The 22,069-nt window shown below is 39.3% G+C and overlaps 1 protein-coding gene across 5 annotated transcripts in view; it reads left to right on the top strand.

The window, feature by feature from the left end:
* Positions 1-21,694, top strand: part of LOC138764416 (storkhead-box protein 2-like) — a 407,299-nt gene extending 385,605 nt beyond the window's left edge. For 2 of the 5 annotated variants that reach the window (XM_069940310.1, XM_069940337.1), the window contains exons 3-4: positions 10,558-12,808; positions 18,315-21,694. In XM_069940310.1, the coding sequence (XP_069796411.1) occupies positions 10,558-12,808; positions 18,315-18,504 (2,441 nt within the window). In that variant the 3' untranslated portion in view covers positions 18,505-21,694. Of the gene's footprint in view, positions 1-10,557; positions 12,809-17,942; positions 18,063-18,314 lie in introns of all 5 variants that reach the window. The other 3 variants (XR_011358159.1, XR_011358158.1, XM_069940320.1) reach the window with 3 other exon arrangements.
* The last annotated feature ends 375 nt before the right edge of the window (positions 21,695-22,069 follow it).

Here is a 22,069-nt window from a genome sequence, read left to right as displayed (position 1 = left end):
TACGCCATCTTGCCACGCCCCCCACTCTCTACATATCTGAATCTATCTACGTTCATCTATTTGCTTATTTTAATGTATCTCCCCTTTATGCTTTGATTTATGAACTTATTTTTCAAGTCTTCTCTTGTAATAATTTATACATCTCTGAAATTTCCTTACATCTCTATTACTTAATAATAATTATACTTTTTTTGCTGGTAATACTAAATCTTGGTCAAAAATATCACAAAAAACTATCTTAACTTGATAATAACGAAATTTTGTATTTTCCAATATCTTAAAATTTCCCTTCATTCTACTAAAAGTAATAAATTCCCTGATTCAAATTTTCTTAATACCACAATTTTGCCAAATATTAAAAAAATTATTTTCCATAGAAAATGGAATGTTTATTTTAAAATAAAGGTGTTCTTCCAGACATTAAACATCTTCCTCCAATCTCTTTATCAATTAAATGTTTTATCAAGATTGCTATTAACAATTTTGAATTCCATTTATAAATAAAATGTAGTGGATCAGTTTCTCCTATTTTGTCAAGTTCTATATTTACCCAAACTGGAACATTATTTAACTCATACATTACATTAATAAATCTCAACTATGCTGCTTTATAATAATTCATAAAATTGGGGAGTAAAAGACAGCATTTTAAGTTCTTGGACCACTGGGACCGTTTCTGGGGGAGATGGGGCCTATACTGTAAGGATGGGTTACATCTAAATCCCAGAGGTACCAGTCTCCTGGCAGGGGCGTTTGCTAGGGCTTTAAACTAGTAAGGTTGGGGACAAGGGTTCATATCAGGGAGGATAACAAGAACAGATTCTTTGGGCAAAGAAAAAAGGCTTTTTCACACAATCTGGAGGTGGAACAGGGGAAGGTAATAAATAGTGGCCATAGTAACAATTGGAGAGAGGGTGAGAGGCAGAAATTCCTTTCCTTAAAAATTCTGTAACACAAACATTTAATTCCTTAAAAAAGTTTTTGAGGAATTGAAATTGGAATCAATTGGAATACATTCATCTTAGCACAATTCCATCAAATAGGTAACATATTCCATTTTCCAAATCTTCTTTTCATTTTCTTTATATTTTTGTCAAATCTCATTGCATGCAAATACCTAAATATTTTATTCCAGATCTGGCCATCTAGATTCAATTACTTCCTTCCATTTCTGATAACCTCCATTAACTAAAGACATAATCTTACTCTATTTATTCTATATTCTGATTTATTTCCATATTCTTTTATTCTAATTTTTAGTTGCAAAGAATTTAGAGGATCTGTTAAATAATCAAAATATATCTGCAAATAATTTTATTTTATGTTCTTCTTGTTTCACTTTAATATCCACAATCTTTGAATCTCGTTCGTCTTATTAATTATTAATTCAGCTATATGTTCTAAATAAAGCTGGTAACAATGGGCAACCTTGTCTTCTTGATCTCATTAATTCAAAAGATAAAGATACTTTGTCACTACATTTGCAATAGATTTTTTTATACATCATTCTAACCCAATCTATAAATATTGAACCCAATTTACATTTCTCTAAAACTTTAAAGAGGAAATCCCATTCTAATCTGATAAATGCCTTTTCAGCATCCAAAGTGACTGCCACACTCAGGTCTCCCCTTTTTTTGAACCAAATGTATTAAACTAAGAAGCCTCGCTACATTATCTGCAGATTTCCGACCCATAGAAAATCCAGTTTGATCCATATGTATTAATTTTGGTTAATATTTTATGAAATCTATTTGCTAATGTGTTAGCTAATATTTTATAATCAACATTTAATAATGAATTTGGTCTTTAATATCAACCTTATAACTTGATATTGACCCATTATTAGTTCTTTCTTTCTAAAATCCGAAGCCTCCAGCATTTCATCTCCATCTTCTTGATCTAATTCTTCTTGACCTCCCTTCTTTTTATCACCAGCTGACAAAACTGCAGTTCTGGCATGTCTGATAAATCTGTCTGCAGTTCCTTCACTCCACCAGCACTACTGGGGATGGCACTCTGGAGTGAGCATTCCAATGCATAATCTTCCTCTTCAGGTGTGGAAATAAGCCTTTGCGCATGCACATAGTATTAATGTATTCTAGACAGGAGATCTGGATTGATCAGGCGCCAACTTCCTCGGTGTCCTCGAGAGGTGACGCTGGTTTTGGCTGGAAATAAGATGTCATCGTGTGAGTCTGTCATGGGGGCTTCAGAACTTGAGGCCCAGGCTCCAACTGTGAGGAAGGCCATTCTTACTCGTTATTTTCAGTATCTTTACGTACGATTTTCTTCTCTCTTACTGCTTTCTTTCCTCATTTAGCTGCCATGTCCAAGAGCTTCTAGGTAGACTCCAGAGGATTTTAATATATTTCAAATTTAAAATCAATTTTTAATTCAGGCTTAATATTTTAATCCCCAGGAGAGTTGTAATTCCACCATCTTCCCCTATGTCATTAAGCTCTGCCCCCCACGATAGGGTCTTTTAATAGATTTGGATAGGTACATAGAGCTTAGAAAAATAGAGGAGTATGGGTACCCCTAGAAATTTCTATGGTTGGGACATGTTTGGCGCAATTTTGTGGGTTGAAGGGCTTGTATCGTGCTGTAGGTTTTCCATGATTATAAATGCCTCTACTTCCACTAAATCTTACACGCTGCAGTGCATTCCATCAGGCACATGTCTATCTTTAGACTCACTACCTAGCACATTGCTCAGCACTACCTCTTTAGTGATAGCAATTGTATAGAGATCCTTACCCCACCCCCCACACTGGCTCCTTAACGTTAAATCTGTGGCTTGGCATGTTACCTGTGTCTTCCATTGTGAAGACTGACACAAAATAGCTGTTCAAGGCCTTGGTCACTTTCCGCATTATCATTTCCCCCTTCTATGGGATCCATGTTTCTTATAGAAAGTTTCCATTTTTTTAAAAATTCATCTTCTTTCATAGTTTGTTTTTGATGCTTTTCAAAGTTTCTTGAATTTTCTAGTTGCCCACTACTCTTGACCACATTGAATACATTTATTTTTAATTTGATACCTTACTTATCCACAACTGACTATCAGTAGCTTTACTGTCCTTTTTAATTAGGATATACATTGGTTGGGTGCTGTGTAAAATCTCTGAAAGTTCTCCACTATTCCTCAACTGCGTCCCTTTCTTTCCCCAGTCTTTAATTCAGATACCTGACTTATTTCACTCATACCTTAAAGGGCTCAGGCCCAAAACATCGGTAATGCATCTTTACCTCCTAGGGATTCTGCGAGACCGGATGAGTACTTCTAGCATTTCTGTGTTTTGTCTACAATCACAACGTCTGCAGACTTCTGTGTTTCTTTCCTCTGTCCTTCCATGGTATATGGTAATCCAGGTGTGATCTCAACTTTGCCCAATTTAAATGATTCTTTGTTTCTTTCATTTTTATTTCAGATGCCCTCACTATAAATGATAATCTTCGGTTAGATTTCCAAAGTACCTTTTTTGCTGGTGTTGAGGCCTGCTAATCCCTCAATCTCTTTTGAAGTCAACAATCTCTCACCATTTCGATAACACATTTTTTGTTCTGTGGACAATATTACATTTTTCCGCATCATCATCCGTTGGCTACACCTTTTCTTGCTCAGTTTTTTTTCTTTGTAACCCCATTCTAACATTTTCAAAACTTATCCAATTACCCTGGTTCAGAACTGGCCCTAGATGCTATCGTTGTGGAGTTTGCACTTTCTTCCTGGAACTGCTCAAGGTTTCCCCTGGTTGCTCCAGTTTCTTCTCACGTCCCAAAGGCAGGATGATTGGTTGCTGTAGAATCTGTGGGTAGAATACAATTGCATTAATGTGAATAGGTTGATTCAGAGCTGAGGGTCCTGTTTCCATTTTGTCTCACTCTATGGCACTCTCCTCCTCTGTTGCAATCTCCTGAGGCCATTAATTGAAGCCACAAATTCTAAACTATCACACATCCCAATCCCAGCCAGGTCTTGCCCTTAACCTTGGCTCCAGTTCTTTTGCTGTTCAACCTTCAGCCTCAAATCACAGCCCCTCTCCCTCTACCCGCAAATCACACTCCTTCCCCTCCCCATAATGCTTCAGCTCTGAACAACCACCATCCAAGTCCTCACTTGGACCTTAGCCTCAATCACCAGAACCTTGTAGTTTGATTCCTAATCTCTTAATAACTATTTCACTTTACCATCTCTCTTGAAGATAATAATATCCCTTGATCCACCTCTGGACCTACACCCAATCACAAGTAATATGTTATCAAGCAAAAAATATAAAGTGCCACTGAAATTTGTAGTTGGAAGCACATGTTTAAAGCTATCATCGGAATCTGACAGCAACGGGCTACCATAGGGTGGCACAGCTAATGGAGTTGCTGAATCATACATGCAGGCACCTGGATTTGCTCCTGCCCTCCGAGGATGCCTGCATGATTTTTGTGCGTTCTCACTGAGTCCACATGGGTTTCCTCTCAAGCCCAAAAGACCTGTGAATTGATAGGTTAATTGTCCACTGTAAATTGTCCCTGTGCGTATGTCAGTGGTAAACTCTGGGAGTAGTATTTTGTTTAAAAAATAAGGGGATTTGTATAGGTGTAGAATAAAATTATTCTTAATGGTCAACCAGACTCAATGGGCTGAAGGGTCTATTTCCATGTTCTGTAACTAATCCCCAACTTGTGGTCCGTGGTTTTGTTGTCGGTCGTTTACCAAGATGTTGTTGCATTATTAGAATGAATGAATCAATTAATCAACTTTTTTGTCATGTACATTGCTTCAGTGTTCAGCAGAAGTCTTACTCCAGTTCCCAGTATGTAAAAGCACATAGCTCATGACAGTACATAAGAAGAGACAAAACTAATTACAGTTGGTCAAAATGCAAAACAAATGTGGTGAGCCAGTAGTGCAGATAGATCTTTGGTGGTCTTGAACTAGTGTTATGGGGTGTGAAAGTTGAAGGTATGAGTGTTGCATATGCAGTCAGGTCCCCTTTAGCCCCCCCCCCCCCCCCCCAGAGCTTCCAGCATCAAAGGTTCCTGTGATCATTACTAGTGTTCCATCGCATGCGGGTGGCACCGTTTGTGTACCAATTAGCGCAACACTTTTATAATGGCAGTGACTGGAGTTTGAATCTGGTGATATCCGTAAGGAGTTTGTATATTCTCCCCATGTGTGAGTTGGTTTCCTCTGCGTGCTCCGGTTTCATCCCACCCTTCAAAAACATACTGGGGGTGTAGGTAAATTGGGTGTAATTGTGCAGCACGGGTTTGTGGGCTGGAAGGGCCTGTTACCAGGTTGTATGTTTAAATTTCAAAAAATAATTGCGAAGTTACCCACTCAGCACTACAGTGATTCTGGAGATACAAGAAAGGTTAATTTAGTGTAAGGGGTTTTAAAAAATTAATGGCAATACAATACACAGCATCCATAAAAAGCAATGGGTAACTAATGTTTTGGGTGTGGGCCCTTTGTCAGGTATAAGCAAAAACAGGTGTGCCTCAATAGAAAGGTGGGGGCGGGGCAGAGTAATAGAAGGGGTTGGCAAATGAGATTGGGATAGGGAAAGAGAAATAGAAATTGGAGAAGTCAATGTTAATCCCGTTTGGTTGGAGAGTCCCCAGATGGAATATATTTTTGTTCCTCTAATTTGCAAGTAGCCTCATTTTGGCAGTGCATGGCCATGGATAGGGATGTTGGTTGGGAATGTGCTGCAGAATTGAAATTGTTGGCCATTAGGAGGTCCGTGTGATTTCAGTGGACAGAGCGAAGGTGCTCAACAAAACTACCTCCCTTTCTGCATCCAGTCTCATTGATGTAGAGGAGGCCACATCAGGAGCACCGGATGCAGTGAATGACCCCTGTAGATTCACAAGTAGTAAATCTGACGACTACCAAAAAAACAAAAATTATCATAAGATTTTTCCCACCAAAACAAAAGAAATATCCTGTCGGTTGTCTGGGGAGAACTTTTGGTCCATTGGTTTGTAATAAAGTAAATTCAGATTTACTGTCAGAGTGCACATGTGCATCACATACAACTCTGAGATTCTTTTTCCTGCAGACGAGGCAAAAAAAACGATACACAATGTACCAATGTAAACAAACTTACTGTGCAATATAGAGAGGAGAAAACAATAAAGTGCACAAGTAACAGTCCTTAAACGAGTCCATGATTGAGTTGATTGTTGAGGGTGGAGGGGTAGCAGCTGTTCTTGAACCTGGTGGTACGAGTCTTGTGGCATCTATACTTATTTCCTGTTGGCAGCAGCGAAAACAAAGCATGTGCTAGGTGGTGTGGATCTTGATGATTACTGTTGCTCTCTGATGGCAGCGTTCCCAATAGATGTTATCGATAGTGTGGAGGGTTTTGCCTGTGATGTCCCAGGCTGCGTCCGCTACCTTTTGTGCTCAGGGTAAGTTAAAACAAAAATCCTTAAAGTGGTCACTGGGTTAATAAAGGTTGGGAATCCCAGGTCTGTGTCTCTATAACTCTAAACTGTTAAACTATGCACTGGTGAAGCCAACACAAGGCACCCCACTCAAAGCCACCTCCGAACCAAGTGTTAGACGCTGCTCAGGAAATGACAGTAAACTCAATCGGGTCATGAGGGAATGAGGATTGTGTATCTCATGCTAGCATGAAAATGTTCTCACCCTCTTGCCAACAGCATAATTTTCTACCTCATCCAACTTCCCTGAACGTTTAACACCACCCCATCATTTAACGTGAGATTTAAAAAATTCTGTGCATTCTGTCAGACCAGATTGTTATTGAGTACAGAGCATATGTATTCAACTAATGTTAAGTTTTAATACAATTTAGCATGGTCTCGAAATGTGAAATTGCGAAGGACCTCAAATCCAACTTCGGGATCCTTTGCCTTGGTTTCTGAATTATACAATGTCCTTGGGGAATAGATTTTCATTTAAAAAATATTTCAGCTGTAAGTTGTTAAGTATGATTGATGAGTCATTTCATTAATATCTGCTAGATGGTGTTATTGTGCAATAGATTAGCGTAGATGCTAACCTTCACTATTCTATGTTCACAATTTGAACGGAAGTTTAATCCTGTTTTGAATTTCAGTGTGTCCAGAGAATTATTTGGGTCCTTGCTCTGCTCTCCATCAAGAGTTACTGAGTAGTTCTTTTGTCCCTGACATTAAAAACTTGGGTCAATTGTCTCATGATGACCTGGACACTCCCACGTTACTGATGTTCGACTGAAATAAAAGCATAGAATTCTGCAGATACTCAGCAGGTCAGACAGCATTTGTAAAGTGGAAAGTAGTCATCAGTTTGCTGTTCACACATGGTGTGTGTTACGTGCACATTCAGTGGCAGAGCTTCAGGTTCATTACTTTGAGAAGAGATCTCTCAGCGGAAGTGGGCAACATTCTCTTCTGAAGATGTGCCCTGGTTCCAAATGCCCCATCTGAGGAAGTATCCATCTTTTTATCATATCCTGTCAAGCTTTCTCCAAACTTTGTTTCAATAAGCTCATGAAAACACAGAAATGCTGGAGGAACTCACAGCTTCCATAGGTGGTAAAGATTATAATCAACATTTCAGGCCTGAACCCTTCTTTCACTCCAAATCACATGATTAGTGCATTGCTGTTACAACACCAGTGACCCGGATGTGAATCCACTCCTCCCCAGTTCTGTGAGTGTTTTCCCCGGTGCTCCGGTTTCCTCCCACCTTCAAAATGTAAGGGGGTTGAAGGTTAATTGGGTGTAATTGGGTGGCATGGGCTCATGGGTGGGAAGAATCTGTTGCAGTGCTGCATGTCTAAATTTAAGCTTGCCTCTGATTCTCCTGAACCCCAGGAAATAGGCCTAACCCATCACAACCAGTGAGCGGTTGAGGGAGTGCGATGGATTGCAGATCTCCTGTCAGCCCACAGGCGCTGACACCTTCCAATAGCTTAAGGGAACATGTCCTGGGGTCAAGGAGGTTTGATGTAGAGCAAACCCCTTGGATATGGTGGCTTGAACCTGGCTCCACAGGATCACCTGCCACTGGACAGCATGCAGGATCAATGCCGGAAGTAGTGACTCTCAAAGAAGACAGTATGATCCTGACTACTCGTCTCCAAATATTTTTTTCTTTCTTTCCTTTTTTGTAGGAATGTGTTGCTGGAGAGTAGTGATTCTTTGCCACCCTTTGACTTGCATGGAAAAAAAAGCTCTTCACTGTGATTCAGAGCCTGTGACAATATGAAATAAATCTAGACTGAATCAATCGTTCCTAAGTCAACTTTAACATCAAGATCTCTTGACCTTTACTTTTACTCAGCAAAATCAGTCTCACAGCGTGCAAATCCTACACAAGAGGAGCAACATCTTGACATTTTCTATGTTTTTTCCATCAACATTTTGGACAAAACTGGAGATCATTTGGAAAGAGGCATTCTTCGCTTCAGACAAGATGGATGGAGTCAATTTTCATATCTGCAGCAGTATCATCCCAGTCGTTTGACCACATTTTGTGTTGTTGACATATTAAATTCCAGAACATGCAATCAGCATTGTAATTTTTTTAGAGATACAGCCCACTAACAGCCCTTCTGGCCCATGAGTCTGCACTGCTCAAATACTCACATGTGACCAATTAAACTACTAACCCCATATGTTTTTGGAACATGAGAGGAAACTAGAACACCCAGAAGAAACCCACACAGGTACAGGGAAGAACATATAAACTCCATGACAGCGCAGGATTCAAACCCAGGTCATTGGTGTTGTAATAGCATTATGCTAACTGCTATGCTGACCATGCCACCCCAATCTTGAATGTACAGGACATATTTACTTTTGGGTGGTGCCAGAACAACAATCTTGGTCTCAGCATCCACAAGACCAAGAATCTTATTATGGATTATAGAAAGGGGAGGTTGAGAGAACACGCACCTGACTATTGATGGAATAACGGTGGAGAGGGTTATTGTGATAGTCCGTGCTGTAACAGATCCACGAAGCATACAACCAACTTTATTATATTACAATAGCGGGAGCAAAGGGTACAAAGAAGAATAGACAGTGTCACTCATTCCCTGCACTGAGCCTTACTCAAAGTGTACAGCATTTTGGCACACCTTATATGGTCCTTTTTGGCAGTGCACTTTTCACAAGTTTCTTACACATCAGGTGGATTGTTCCTCTTTCTCATTCGCATCTGTCTTTGTGTTTTTTTTCTTAGAAATGTAAATGAATTACAGTTAATCTTTAAGTTTTGGTTCTTACATATTTAAGGTGATGTCTGAAGGTTTTGTTTTTAAGATCTATCAGGCACCTTTGTGTTCATGCAGCCTTATTGTCTAATGCTAATTCTTTACCTGCAGAGTAAATCAAATCTTTCACACATTTCTGTGTGATAGTTCTGCATTTTTTAAATTAAGGGCAATTGTCTATCTTTAAGGTTAACAAATTTTTATCAGTCTGCATAAAGCAGTGGCCCATTTCCTTAATGTTTGTCGTTCTTGTGGGACTTTTACTACATTATTTACATTATTTCCTTCAAGACCTGGAAGCCCATTTATCGGAGGACCTGGAGCCAGCACATGATAGATTGGCAGAGCAGACTCAATGGACCCATTGGCCTACTTCTATATCTTGTAATCCAGTCAACTTTTAAGAAATGCACTGATGCCTCTACTTTTTAAGAGGTCTGAGGAGATTTGGCAAGTTGTCAAATACCCTAGGGAAAGTATACTGGCTGGTTGCATTAGGCTTCGGTTTGGTACTTAGAGCGTCCAGGAATGCAGAAGGCAGCAGAAAGTAGAAAAAATAGCTAGGCTCCAATCTCCCATCCATTGGACCATCTCTGTGAGGTGTGCTTCAAAAAGGCATTGAGCATCATAAAGCATCCCATCACCTTCGTCACAACTGCTGCCATCAAGAAGATGCATATGCCTGAAGACCAGCAACTCTAGATTCACAACAGCTTTCAGGCATTTGAACCGCACGGTTGGCGTAGCAGTTGGCGCAACGCCTTTACAGCACCAGCAATCGGGACCGGGGCTCGAATCCCGCGCTGTTTATAAGGAGATAGGACATTCTCCCCATGTCTATGTGAGCGCTGGCTTCTCCCAACCTTCCAAACATACCGGGGCTGTACGTTAATTGGGTGTAAATTGAGTGGCGTGGACTCCTGGGCCAAAATGTCCTGTTATCCTGCTGCTGAAGAACTCCCAAAACCATCTGATTGCACTACTGAAATATCAGTTTTTTTTCTTACACTAAATGTTTATTTATCTTTTATTTTCTCTTTCTGTACTAGGTAATTTAGTATGTACTATGACAGTTGGTTTGTCTTGCTTACCTGTTTGGCTGCAGCAAGTAAGAATTTCAGTGCATGTGTACATTGCATATGACAATAATCACATTTTTGAATTTACTAAAGCTTCTACATTATAGAACCAGAATGTAAATAATCATTCCCTTGGATGTCTTTGTGGTACAATAGTAAGTTCCTGAGTTGTAACTAAAATGTGGATGCAAAATGTTTGTTTAAAGAGATTTGAGTTAACATTTTTTCCTTTCTTATTATAGGAGTTCCAACACCCAGTCAAGAAATTCTTCGCCATACCTTAAATATGCTCGTCAGAGAGCGAAAGATTTACCCAACTCCTGATGGATACTTTATTGTAACTCCACAGACTTATTTCATTACACCTTCTCTAATAAGAACAAACAGCAAATGGTACCACCTGGATGAAAGGATACCGGACAGATCTCGATGTACTTCACCACAGCCAGGGACTATAACTCCATCTAACTCTGGCTGCCTCAGAGACAGAGCCCATCATCGAAACCACTGTGATTCATGTAACTGCTTCAGAGAGGAGTTTCATAATCACTCGTCCACTCTTCAGAAGAAATCAGTAAAAGATTGCAAGGACTCCTATTGTCCTCCTTCTTTCAACCAGATGCCGACGGCCCACACTGAAAAAACTAGGAGTACGGTTAACTGTTCATACAAAACTGAAACGCTGCCAAAACCGAAAGATGGAGAAAAGCAACCAAAGAAATTTGGTCTGAAGTTGTTCAGATTGAGCTTTAAGAAGGACAAGTCTAAACAGTTGGTGAATTTTTCTGCCCAGTTTCCTCCTGAGGAATGGCCTCTACGTGACGAGGATAATCCGACCCCTATACCAAGGGAGGTGGAACAGGAGATCATTAAACGCATTAACCCGGACCTGACAGTGGAGAATGTCATGAAGCACACAGCGCTAATGAAAAAACTTGAAGAAGATAAAGCTCATCGAAATAAACCAGGCTCTTCTGCCCAACAGAGTGGCAAAAGCAAAAAAAGCAGAGGTCATAAAAAACCCCACGGTAAGTCACGATCACACAGCAAGTCAAGGCTCCCTAAGGGAGAGCAATCAGAAGATACCCCTTTAGATGTAACAGAGTCCAGAGAATATGAGTTCTATGATCCAATTACCAGATCCCCATGTAATAAAAGTACAAGTATGGAAATAAAAGGAGTCAATGGCTTTCTTGCATATGAAAAAATAAAGGTGGCAGAATCTCATTTTCCTATAACCCCAGAGTGGGATGTGTCAGGTGATCTATACAAGAGAAGGAAGGAGAGTCAATTTCATGAACATTCTCGGGAAAGTTTACAATCCAAAGTTCATCGGAGCCACAGCCATACACAAGACAGAAAGTCAAGAAATGATAGGAACAGCAAAGCCAAGGAACGATCTAGATCAATGGATAATTCGAATAGACCCCTGGGCACTATTTTGTCAGGCACTGCAGAAGAAATGCAACAGTGTAACATGGATGAAAGCCACTTGAATAATGACAAATTGCGTTCTTCCAAATTGCTCAGTCTTCACAGATCAGGGCTGACATCACATTCAAATCATATTACTGAGCCAAGCATACCTGAATGTGTTGATATTGATAATTCAGCAGGCCTCGATGATGCCTGCAATCCACTGGAACCCATTACTGCTGAAGAAACCTTGCCTAATTTCAATGGTCCTAGTTGTTCTGATGCAGACATAAAAGCAAATGATTACTTTCATTGTAATGCATCCAAGGAGACAGGTCAGACACTATCATCTCCACCAGCTCAATGTAATGATGAACATCTGTTTAAAAATTATGATGCTTTGGCCTTGTCTGATGGAGTTAAGAAGCTGTCCCCTTTGGACAGATTCTTGAAACACCCACCCATTGAAGAAAATGTGAATGGACAGCTAGAACAATTGTCACTGCAGCAGAAACATTATCCTGAAAAAATGGATGTGAACAACATAAATTTGCCTGTAACTGGGCAGGCATCAACAGTGTCATTGCCAAATGGACAAATGTTTAAGTCACAGTCTGAAACTCTGACAACAAATCACATGGAGAATAATTGCCAGGAGCCCCCTGGCATTTCCTTGTATGAATCGCAACACAATAAACCATCAGACGTGTTTCACACAAACTGCGAGAACCTGGTTGGTCTAACAAGTGCAGTACAATCACTGTCAGGACACGGAGACATGACAGGACATCAGGAGTCTTCTTTTGATTATTATAATGTGTCTGATAATGACTCTGAAGATGGCACCAACAAAAATCAACAAGAAGGTAAGAGCCGAGAAGATTGTGGGACTGTGCAGTGGTTGCTAGAACGAGAGAAAGAGAAAGGTCTCCAGAGGAGGAAGTTTGAGAAGCACCTAACTCTCCCGAGCCCAAAGGAAAGTGACACCAACGCCAGTCAGAAAGCTTCACATTCTGCTCGACTAGATAGTATGGACAGCAGCAGTATAACAGTAGACAGTGGATTTAATTCTCCACGGTAAGCACATAAATGTAAATCCAACACACTCCTTCATTTGAGAGCTGTAAGAATTTTGATTTTTGTTATAGATCATTTCATGATTCAGGACTTCAATATTAGCTTCTACAATGTATAAGAGATAAAACCTGTAAAATTTAGAAATAAGAATGGATAATGGTTTGGACTAGCAAAAAAAAACTAAACTAACATTACAATGCACAAATGTTATCATACATTTCTCGTGCTGTGTTTCATTATATTGACTGTTAGGTAAACTGACACTTATGCTAATGTAGGAAGTAGCGTAGCAAAATGTTCTGACATTGTGAAGAGCAAATTACTTACCTTTTGACTCCACAAACTGATCCAACATGTAGATGTCATGTCAGGAACATAATGGAGTACTTGCCGAGATGAGGCAGCCTTAGCGCCATTTCACAAAGTAACCTAATCGAATGGTATCCATTCCTAAAATATTCACTCACTGTAACCCAGCAGGCACTAAGGTCGTGGTGTGCACAACCCGCAAGTTAGACTGCAGTCATTACCGTCTGCAGCATCGAACAGACTTTTGACCTCTTGCTTGGAGGGAAAGTACCTGCATGTCCCTCTCCAGATCCCTGCCTCATACATTTATCACTATTACTTCCCTTATCCTGATCAAAACCCTGAACATCCTTAATTAATGCAATGGTGTGAATGATATTTCGAAGCAGGTAATTCGTCCTCAAAGGGAGTGAGGGATAAGCAATAAATCCTGGCTTTTTCATCTCTGCTGACATTGCGTATAGGATTTTTGTTTTTAAAAGTTAAAATTAAAATCAGACCTGATGTTCTAATTACTAAAAACAGTGATTGGAAACCCAAAATTCCAATATATTGATGGTAATTGCTTCTGATCAGAATCAGAATGTATTGTCATGAAGGAGTCATGAAATTCAGAGCTTTGTGGCAATACCATAGTGCAAATGTTCATATTATAACCGTCTTACAACATTACTATAAAAAATGTGGAGCAGAACACAAAAAAGCGAAAAATAATATATAGAAAATTAGACGTAAGACCATATGCAGAGACCCAGACTAAACATCTGAAGACAAGCGTTTCAACCCTCTCTTAACTGCCAGGGAATTTAAATTCTATGAATTAAATAAATCTGGAATAAAATATTTGGAACTACCAGATTGAATGAAGTTTGTGCACTGATGTCCATTGATGAAGGTAATTTGCCATCTTTACCATGTCCAACCTGATTAGAACTATGAGTCCATAGGAATGTGGTTGAATTTTTAACCCTCTGAAATGGCCCAGTAAGCTGTTCTGTGAAAGGGCAGTCAGAGATTAGTTAAAGTTTAAACTTGGGCTTCCAGCAAAGTCATCATCCTCTAAACCAGACATTCTCAATAGCCTCTTTTAAACTGCAACACCTGGGTAGCCTTCCTGGGACCCAGGTATGATTACTAGGGCAAAGGTGCTGGAAGCACCTTTTAAATTGCAGAGGGATCGACCCATTAAATCGCCAACCTGGTGATTTAAGGGGGGATTCTTCCCCCTCAATTACGTGTCACATACTCACCGGAGGTACTGCTGGATATTCAGATGCTGGCTGCCCAGTGATGCATGCACGCAAGCACTGACGTCACCAGAATAAGTGGGTTGGCCATTTTCATTTTCAAATCGCCAGTGGACGCGACCGAGGTAATTTAACTGGGTTCCCTGACTACCTCTGAGGTAGGTCAGGGACCCGGTTGGCTTCCGTCGGGGTTGACAGGGTCACACCCTTTCTAACTGCCATGTAACTAGGGCGCTAACTAGGCAAATTGCCTGGTTAACCCCATTTTACATGACAGTTTGAAAAGGCCTACTGAGGGCCCCAAGCCTCCCCCACCCCCCCACCCCACCCACCACCTGCAGTGGAGATAGCACATTTAAGTAAAAACCTGCTTTTCTTTTCACCTCAGGTAACATAAATATTTTTAATGTCAGTAGGAGAGAAATACAGAAGAAACCAAAACGACTTCACAGGGAAGGGGTCTCTTGAACTTTGAGCCAATGTATAAGGGGTCAGAGTCCAGAAAAAATTTGAGAATGGATCCTCCAAAGGGAGGGTTAAACAAAATACATTTTAAATTTTAATTTAAAAAAATTGGACATACAGCATGGTAACAGGTGCTTTTGCCCCGTGAGCCCGTGCCGCCCAAATACATCCATTTGACTTACAATCCCAGTGCGTTTTGAAGGGTGGGATGAAACCGGAGCACCCTGAGGAAGACCCACACAGACATGGGGAGAACATACAAACGCATTACAGACAGTGCCGGATTTGAACCCGAGTCCCGGGAACTGGCACTATAACAGAGTTGCACTAACACACGACACTATAACAGAGTTGCACTAACACACGACAGTAATGTTGCTGGCCAAAGAGCAGTAAAGTGAAATGCACTGCTGTTACTCAGAATGACAAATATCAAAATCGAATAATTCAACGTGGATTTCTGATTAGTTAAAGCAAGTTGTACCCAAAGATCCTCCTGTATTCCAGCATCCAACATAGCCAAACTAATTTTGCAGATAGCAATGCACCATTGCCTATTTTTCACTAATTAAGTATAACTATGTAAAATAATTCCCTTGGAAATGGTTTTGTTGTGATACATGATTAATTTTACAGAAAACTTAAACATTAGTAATCATGAACTTAGTTTGCAATGAAGTACTATCACACAGGGCCTTGATCTAAGGCCTCGTGGGTCAGACAAAAATGACCACATTGTTGCTTTAAGTCACTCCCCAAATGCTGTTGTGGTGAATATTAGATGAGACCTTAACATCAAAATGTGTAATAATTATTTGGAATTCTGTAGCACAGAGGACTGGGGACCTTGCCCTTTAGACTGAGGTAAAAAGACAACGGACATGAAAAATCGCTGGGGTATTTGCTTGGCAGAGCACAGAGAAGGGGCCGATTATTATTCCAATGTCAGACCTTGGTGGTGTCAGTCTCAACAGGGTTTTTTGCTGCGTCTTGGTCGAAGAGAGATTTGAAGCTTAATTAGAGGAGTACCCTGAGTAGGGTAAAAGAAAGTACAGAAGTCAATTCAAGAAGGAATAGATTCAAGTTAGTCAGTGGAAGAATTAGAAGCAAGTTGAGAAATAAATTATTTCATTCAGTGCCTAGTGAGGAATTAAAGAGCAATGGAAGAACACAGCCTTAGCACACTCAAAATGTGCAGTATATCTGGTTGGGCACTTCACCATGTCATGTGGAGCAAGAGTTAGGAAGTGGGATTTATGTAAAATCAATTCTGTTATCTCAATACCCTATTTCTATCTCTTGAGACTGAGCTTGAATCTCCATCACAACTGACGAAGTTAGATTTAAATCACTAAATACAACTGTAATTAAAAATCTGATACTGAGAGTGGTGACCAATGTGGTGCTGTTTATAAACTTACCTCATGCCCGAATATCTTTCAAGAAACTAAATCTGCTGTTCCTGCCTGTGTAACCGTTCAGTTCAATGAGGGTGTGTGTGTGATTATTACTGACCATCCTCCAGACAAATAAACAAAGCATTGGAGCTTTCTTTATTTCCATTTTCCCAAGAGTATATCCATTAGCAGTCTTCCATTCCTATTTTCCACATTGTAAGGGGAAACGTTCCAATTTCAGAGCACGTACGAGAAATTCCAACATGTGGCCTTCATGACTTTCACATGATTATTTTAAATACTTGGGAAATCACAAGCAGAGCCGTACCAACTCCATTAAGAGAATCCTGACCAGAAACATGCACCCATCGGAAAATGAGATGGGACTGGATTTATTTAAGACAATTAGAAACAACAATGAGGGTATACAAAGAGTGGAAAGACTTTCAATCTAATGAGCTAGATATACCCAAGGTCACTGACAATCCTAACCCTCCGTTTCATCCTGTGCCAGTTAAGTAAAATATGTAGTGAGAAGTAACATAGACAGTGCATGCATCATTAAATGATATTAACACACAGGAGCAGGGGCGCCTTGTTACAACTTTAGAAGGCATTTGGTTAAATTGCTCTTGGAGTATTGTGTGCAGTTTTGGTCACCCAGCTATGGGAAAGCTACCATCTGCAGATTCATGTTATTGTGGCCAGGATTAGTTGGCTTGAATTATAAGGAAAAGCTGAGACTTTTCTCCCTGGAGCATAGGGGGCTAAAGTGAGACCTAACAGGTTTATAAAATAACGAGTGCCATGGGTAAAGTAAATAGTCCTGGGTTTTTCCCAGGTTAGGGAATGTAAAACTAGAGGGCACAGATTCGAGTTGAGAAGGGAAACTTTTAAAAGTGACCTCTGATGCACCCTCTTCATGCAGAGGATGGCAGGACAATGGAACCAGTAGCCAGAGCAAGTGATAAAAGTGGAGACAGTTGTAACATTTCAAAATCCATTGAGTCAAGTGCACAGCTAGGAAAGGTTTAGAGCGGTGGTTTTTTAGACTGTCCCCCTGAACTCACATACCACCTTAAGCAATCCCTATGCCATCGGTACTCTGTGATTGGCAAGGGATTGCTTAAGGTGGTATGTGAGTGTGAAGGAAAGGCTGAGAACCACTGCTCTAGATCCAATTGTTTCTGAAATATTTTGTGTGAGAAAAATTGTCATTGGCCCATTTCCTTTGGAGTTATGAAACCGTGCACATAGCGAGTCAATTAGGGACAATTAAAACAGTGGTTTTCAATTTTTTTTCCATTCACATACCACCTTAAGCAATCCCTTACTAATCACAGAGCACTTATGGCATAGGGATTGTTTAAGGTGCAATGTGAGTTTTGGGAGAAGTTTGTAAACCATTGGTTTAGAGGGATATGGGCCAAACTCAGGCTAATGGGACTAGTGTGTGGCTGGCATGGACAAGGTGGGATGAGGGACCTATTTCTGTACTGTACAACTCTATGCCTTTAGAATCTTTCATCTTACAAGCTATCCATTTGATCAGGTATCTGTGCATCATGCCAGTTGAGATATTGATTTTGGTATCTTTTTCTTCCATTTCTCCTTTGATTTCTCTTTCATTTTACAATATGTTATGATATCGCCAAAGTTGATGATTGAGATGGAGAAAGGTTCTAAAAAGCGCAATTATTGTCATTTGTGAAATAGGTAAGTACAACTGTGAAGGATGTGCAATCCTTGAAAAAAGTAGAAAAATCCTTGATGGCAGGTCACAGCACCAAGCATTCTCCCTGCACAAAGTAACAGTATCAAATTCTGACATTACAGGTAAGAAGGACTGCAGGAATATCTTATTTTGACCTGAGCATGAATCTGTATCTCTCCATCATACCTCACCACCAAACCCTCAGATGAACAGCCTCTGATGCATTGCATTGATATTTGAATTTCCCAAATTGTCTTTGCTTCAGGCCTCGTTGAGTCGTGCTACCCAAGAAGGTCCGAAGTTCTGAAGGATTAAATGTTGTGACATTAGTGTTTGGGAGCATTAATGTTTTTTCCATCCCTGGTGTCTTTCAGTACTCGTGAAAGTCTGGCCTCTAACACCTCAAGCCTATTAGACAGCAAAAGACATCAGAACCCCACTCTTAGTCCGGGACATGGAGGCACGTCTGAATTCAGTTTCCGAGCAACTGCAGAGCCTGCACCAAGTGAACCCGAGAAACTGCAGAAGCCTGTGAAGTGTCTAGCTTCTGTTACCAGTGTTTGAGTGTTGTCCGTAGTAGCTGTCAGTGACAGATTCTGCCCTGCACCCTTGGCAGTCACACACCTGCATGTCAACTGTTATTTGATATACATTGGGCATGCTCGTACATTACAAAGGCCATGCAAGCTACATGTAGAAGCCATTTCTATAACTTGGAGCTTTTTTTGTTTCCATGAGTACTTATTAATTTTACTTCTTCATCCTTTAGGTATTGAGTGGGTAATGCAGCTTACTGCATGGCATTCGCCTACATCATACTGCATGAAACGTCCATTGTGGTTTTGATAAAGAAGAAAAAAAAAGCACAAACTGTTTTGCACTTCTTGGCTTTGGTTTCTTGATGATATTCTATCAAAACTTCATTTTTAGAAATAATCTTCTTTAGAACAGTATCAAGCCAGCAAAATACTCTGATTTTGCAAAACCAGTGCATGTGTTAAATCTGGATCAGCACCTATGTGACAGTCATACACACTGAAGATATTATCTTCAATTCTATGGTCAGTTAGTTCCAATAAATGTGGTTAATAATAGTTGTGTGGTACCAACAGATATATGTTGCACTATTTAAAGATAAAATAATGTATCATTTTTTACTGTACAATATTATACATCTGGTTTTGTTTCTGTACATAAATCACTATTGAAGTTGTTAAAAGCTAACCATATAGAACAATAGTCAAGTTGCTACAAATTTTACAGTTGCTGTAAATCTTACACCAATGTATGTGAATTTGATGTGCATTATTTTATTGTACAAATAAATATGCTTCAGAGAAAATGCTGCTGAATAAGCATCTCTCCAGATTGAACAAAAATATTTTGCATGCACGGAGTGAGTTAGAAATCAGTACATTTGAGGCATTTCGATCACTACAAGGGTGTTTGAGTTACTTAAACCTCAGCTGGGCCCCATTAATATGTTGTCATCATCAGCTCCTTTTAATTGGATTAATTACTTTTCATAATGAAATTTCACAATTAGTTTTATAAATGAAAACACCATTATCAGATGATAGTTCAGTCATGCAACAGATTATTGTTGTATAATAATCAACAAGCGTGTGTTGCAGACATTTGTGATGCCACTTTAATGATAAAGGTTCCATTATTGTCACACAAGACTACATTTAGAATGTAACATACACAAAATTCTTTAACTTTGTCTGCCTTATCGTAGACAAGGGAGTAGCTACTTCGTCCAGTGCACCTCACAGAAACCTACAGCACCTGGTTTCCTAGATGGTCTCCCCTCCAAGTACTGACCAGTCCTCATCCTGCTCACCTTCCAAGGTCAGGCAGTCTCAGGCATATTCAGGCTATTAGGTGCTGTTAAAAGAAAATGGAAGATTATTTGCTACATGATGGGACATGCAGCCTGATTCTATGTCTGCTATTAACATAATTCTGGCACAGCGGCCTGTCTGTTTTTTCATTGGTGACAACTTGATATTGTGCCATTGACTCATCTCTGTTTTCTGCAATGCCATTGAATGATTCACACATCTTCATAATCGTGGCTTTCATGCACCGAAGTAACTGATTGTGTCCCAGTCTCACACATACTCCAAAGTGAAGCCAGTCCTCTCAACTTATTTCTTAATGTAAAATTGTGTTTATTCTTTAGATTTTTAAAAATTGTTAAATTTAGACATGCAGCATTGGAACAGACCCTTTTGGCCCTCGAGACTGTGCCGCCCAATTACACCCAATTGATTCTCAGCCCCCCGGTATGTTTTGAATGGTCGGAAAAAGCCCACGCAGACACAGGGAGAACATAAAAATTCCTTACAGAGTGGATTCGGGCCCGGGCCGTTGGCGCTATAATAGCATTGTGCCAACCACTACACTGACCGTGCCATCCCAACTGTGCCGTCTTGCCTTGAATTCTGTGAAACTTGCCCTAAAACAGGTGTGAGGTCTTTGCAAAAATAAAATCTTGCAAACATTTAATTTTTTTATTTTGGAATCCTGTAATTATTGCTAATGCACCTAAATCATGTAATTTCTGCGATATAGTAAACATATCTATCAGGCACCAAGGTGTGCATGACAATAGGAGTGGTGGAACACATTAGCTTATAGATATCTCCCCTTTCATTTGGTTCAACTAAAAATTTGACCACAAAACATTAAATTAGTTTTTAAATTAATTTTAAATTTGATATAAATGCAATGCTGCAGAATGAGCAATTTTAAATTTAAAAATGTATATATGTTAATAACATACGTGCCTGATCTGTTACCATCCATGATAAGGTTTTAATAACAAAACATTACTGATGAGATACATGAAGTTTATATGCAGTGGTAGATCAGAAATGACCTTTAATGTAACATTTTTTTCACTCTAGTTAAGATATTGTTCATTATTGCACATGACTACCTCCACAGCTTTTATGAAATGGTAATGGAGACTGCAATGTAGCATGGCTCCATGTTTCTGCATCTTCCCTTTCCTGCTCACTCTTTTGATCTCTGTTACAATCTCATAAATGAGCTTTCACCAGATGATTGCTTCTGAATTTTTATGCTGGTGCTTTAACTCCTGGATTACAAACCGACTTGACTTCCATACAATGTTCATTCAAGTCCCTGGTTTTTTAAAATATGTGTCAAAGCATTAATAAAATAGCTATCTTAATGAGGAGACCGGGTCAAAGGTTGGTCTATTTTTAAAGGTTAATTTGGAAGGAATAAAGATTAATTTTGTTTTTTGTGGGTGAATGAATGAATTATGACTATTGTCTGAACGTAATGATTATAAATGCAAACAGCTTTTCTCTTCAAGCAGAAAGGGGTAGAGCAGCCAAGACTGCCTTGTATAAACACGTTTGCACTGATTAAAAATAACAAAAACGTTTTAAAAAATGTCTCTCTGGTTGCAGTTGGTCATCCAGATAGATGTGTTTGTATATTATAAAACAATTTCTTACCAAACTTTGGTTCATGGAATGTCTTCCCTAACATTACTGGGTTATGTTATAGCACATTATAATAAGCTTGTTTTGTTAGTGTATTATTACTGTAAAATTATGTGTTTAGATGTTATGCTTAGTACGATAACTTGAAAAACTGTAAACAGGGATTTTTTTATTGTTCCTTATTTAAAAGTCCCTTTGTGTGAAATGTATTTCTGTTGTTATATTGTAGTTTGTGTGGATCTTCCCTTTGGGATTGTGTTATTTACTTTAAAGCCATTAAATAACTTGTTTCTTTAACATATTTGGATTTTATGCCTTTTTCATAAACAGAAATGTATTTTGTTTTCTGCAATCTTTAATGCATTAAAAAAATCACTTTTGAATACTTATGATAAGAAAAAGTACTTCCCATTCTTTCAGTTTCTTTAAATTTTTCTGTCTGTTTTGGTTACAATGAAATCTTTTGTCCACATTTATAAATGGGAAGGTCCTAAATGAAGCATCATACAAAATGCTGGAGGAAGTGAGCTGGTTAGGCAGCATCCATAGAAAGCAACAGATCGTCAATGTTTCAGGCTGAAATCCTTTGTGAGGAATATTTACTATAATTGTGTTAATATAAAATAAAGAAATGCCAACTGAGA

The sequence above is a fragment of the Narcine bancroftii genome, chromosome 1, assembly GCF_036971445.1.
Source record: "Narcine bancroftii isolate sNarBan1 chromosome 1, sNarBan1.hap1, whole genome shotgun sequence".
Taxonomy (NCBI): Eukaryota; Metazoa; Chordata; class Chondrichthyes; order Torpediniformes; family Narcinidae; genus Narcine; species Narcine bancroftii.
This window is presented reverse-complemented; position numbering and strand designations above follow the sequence as displayed.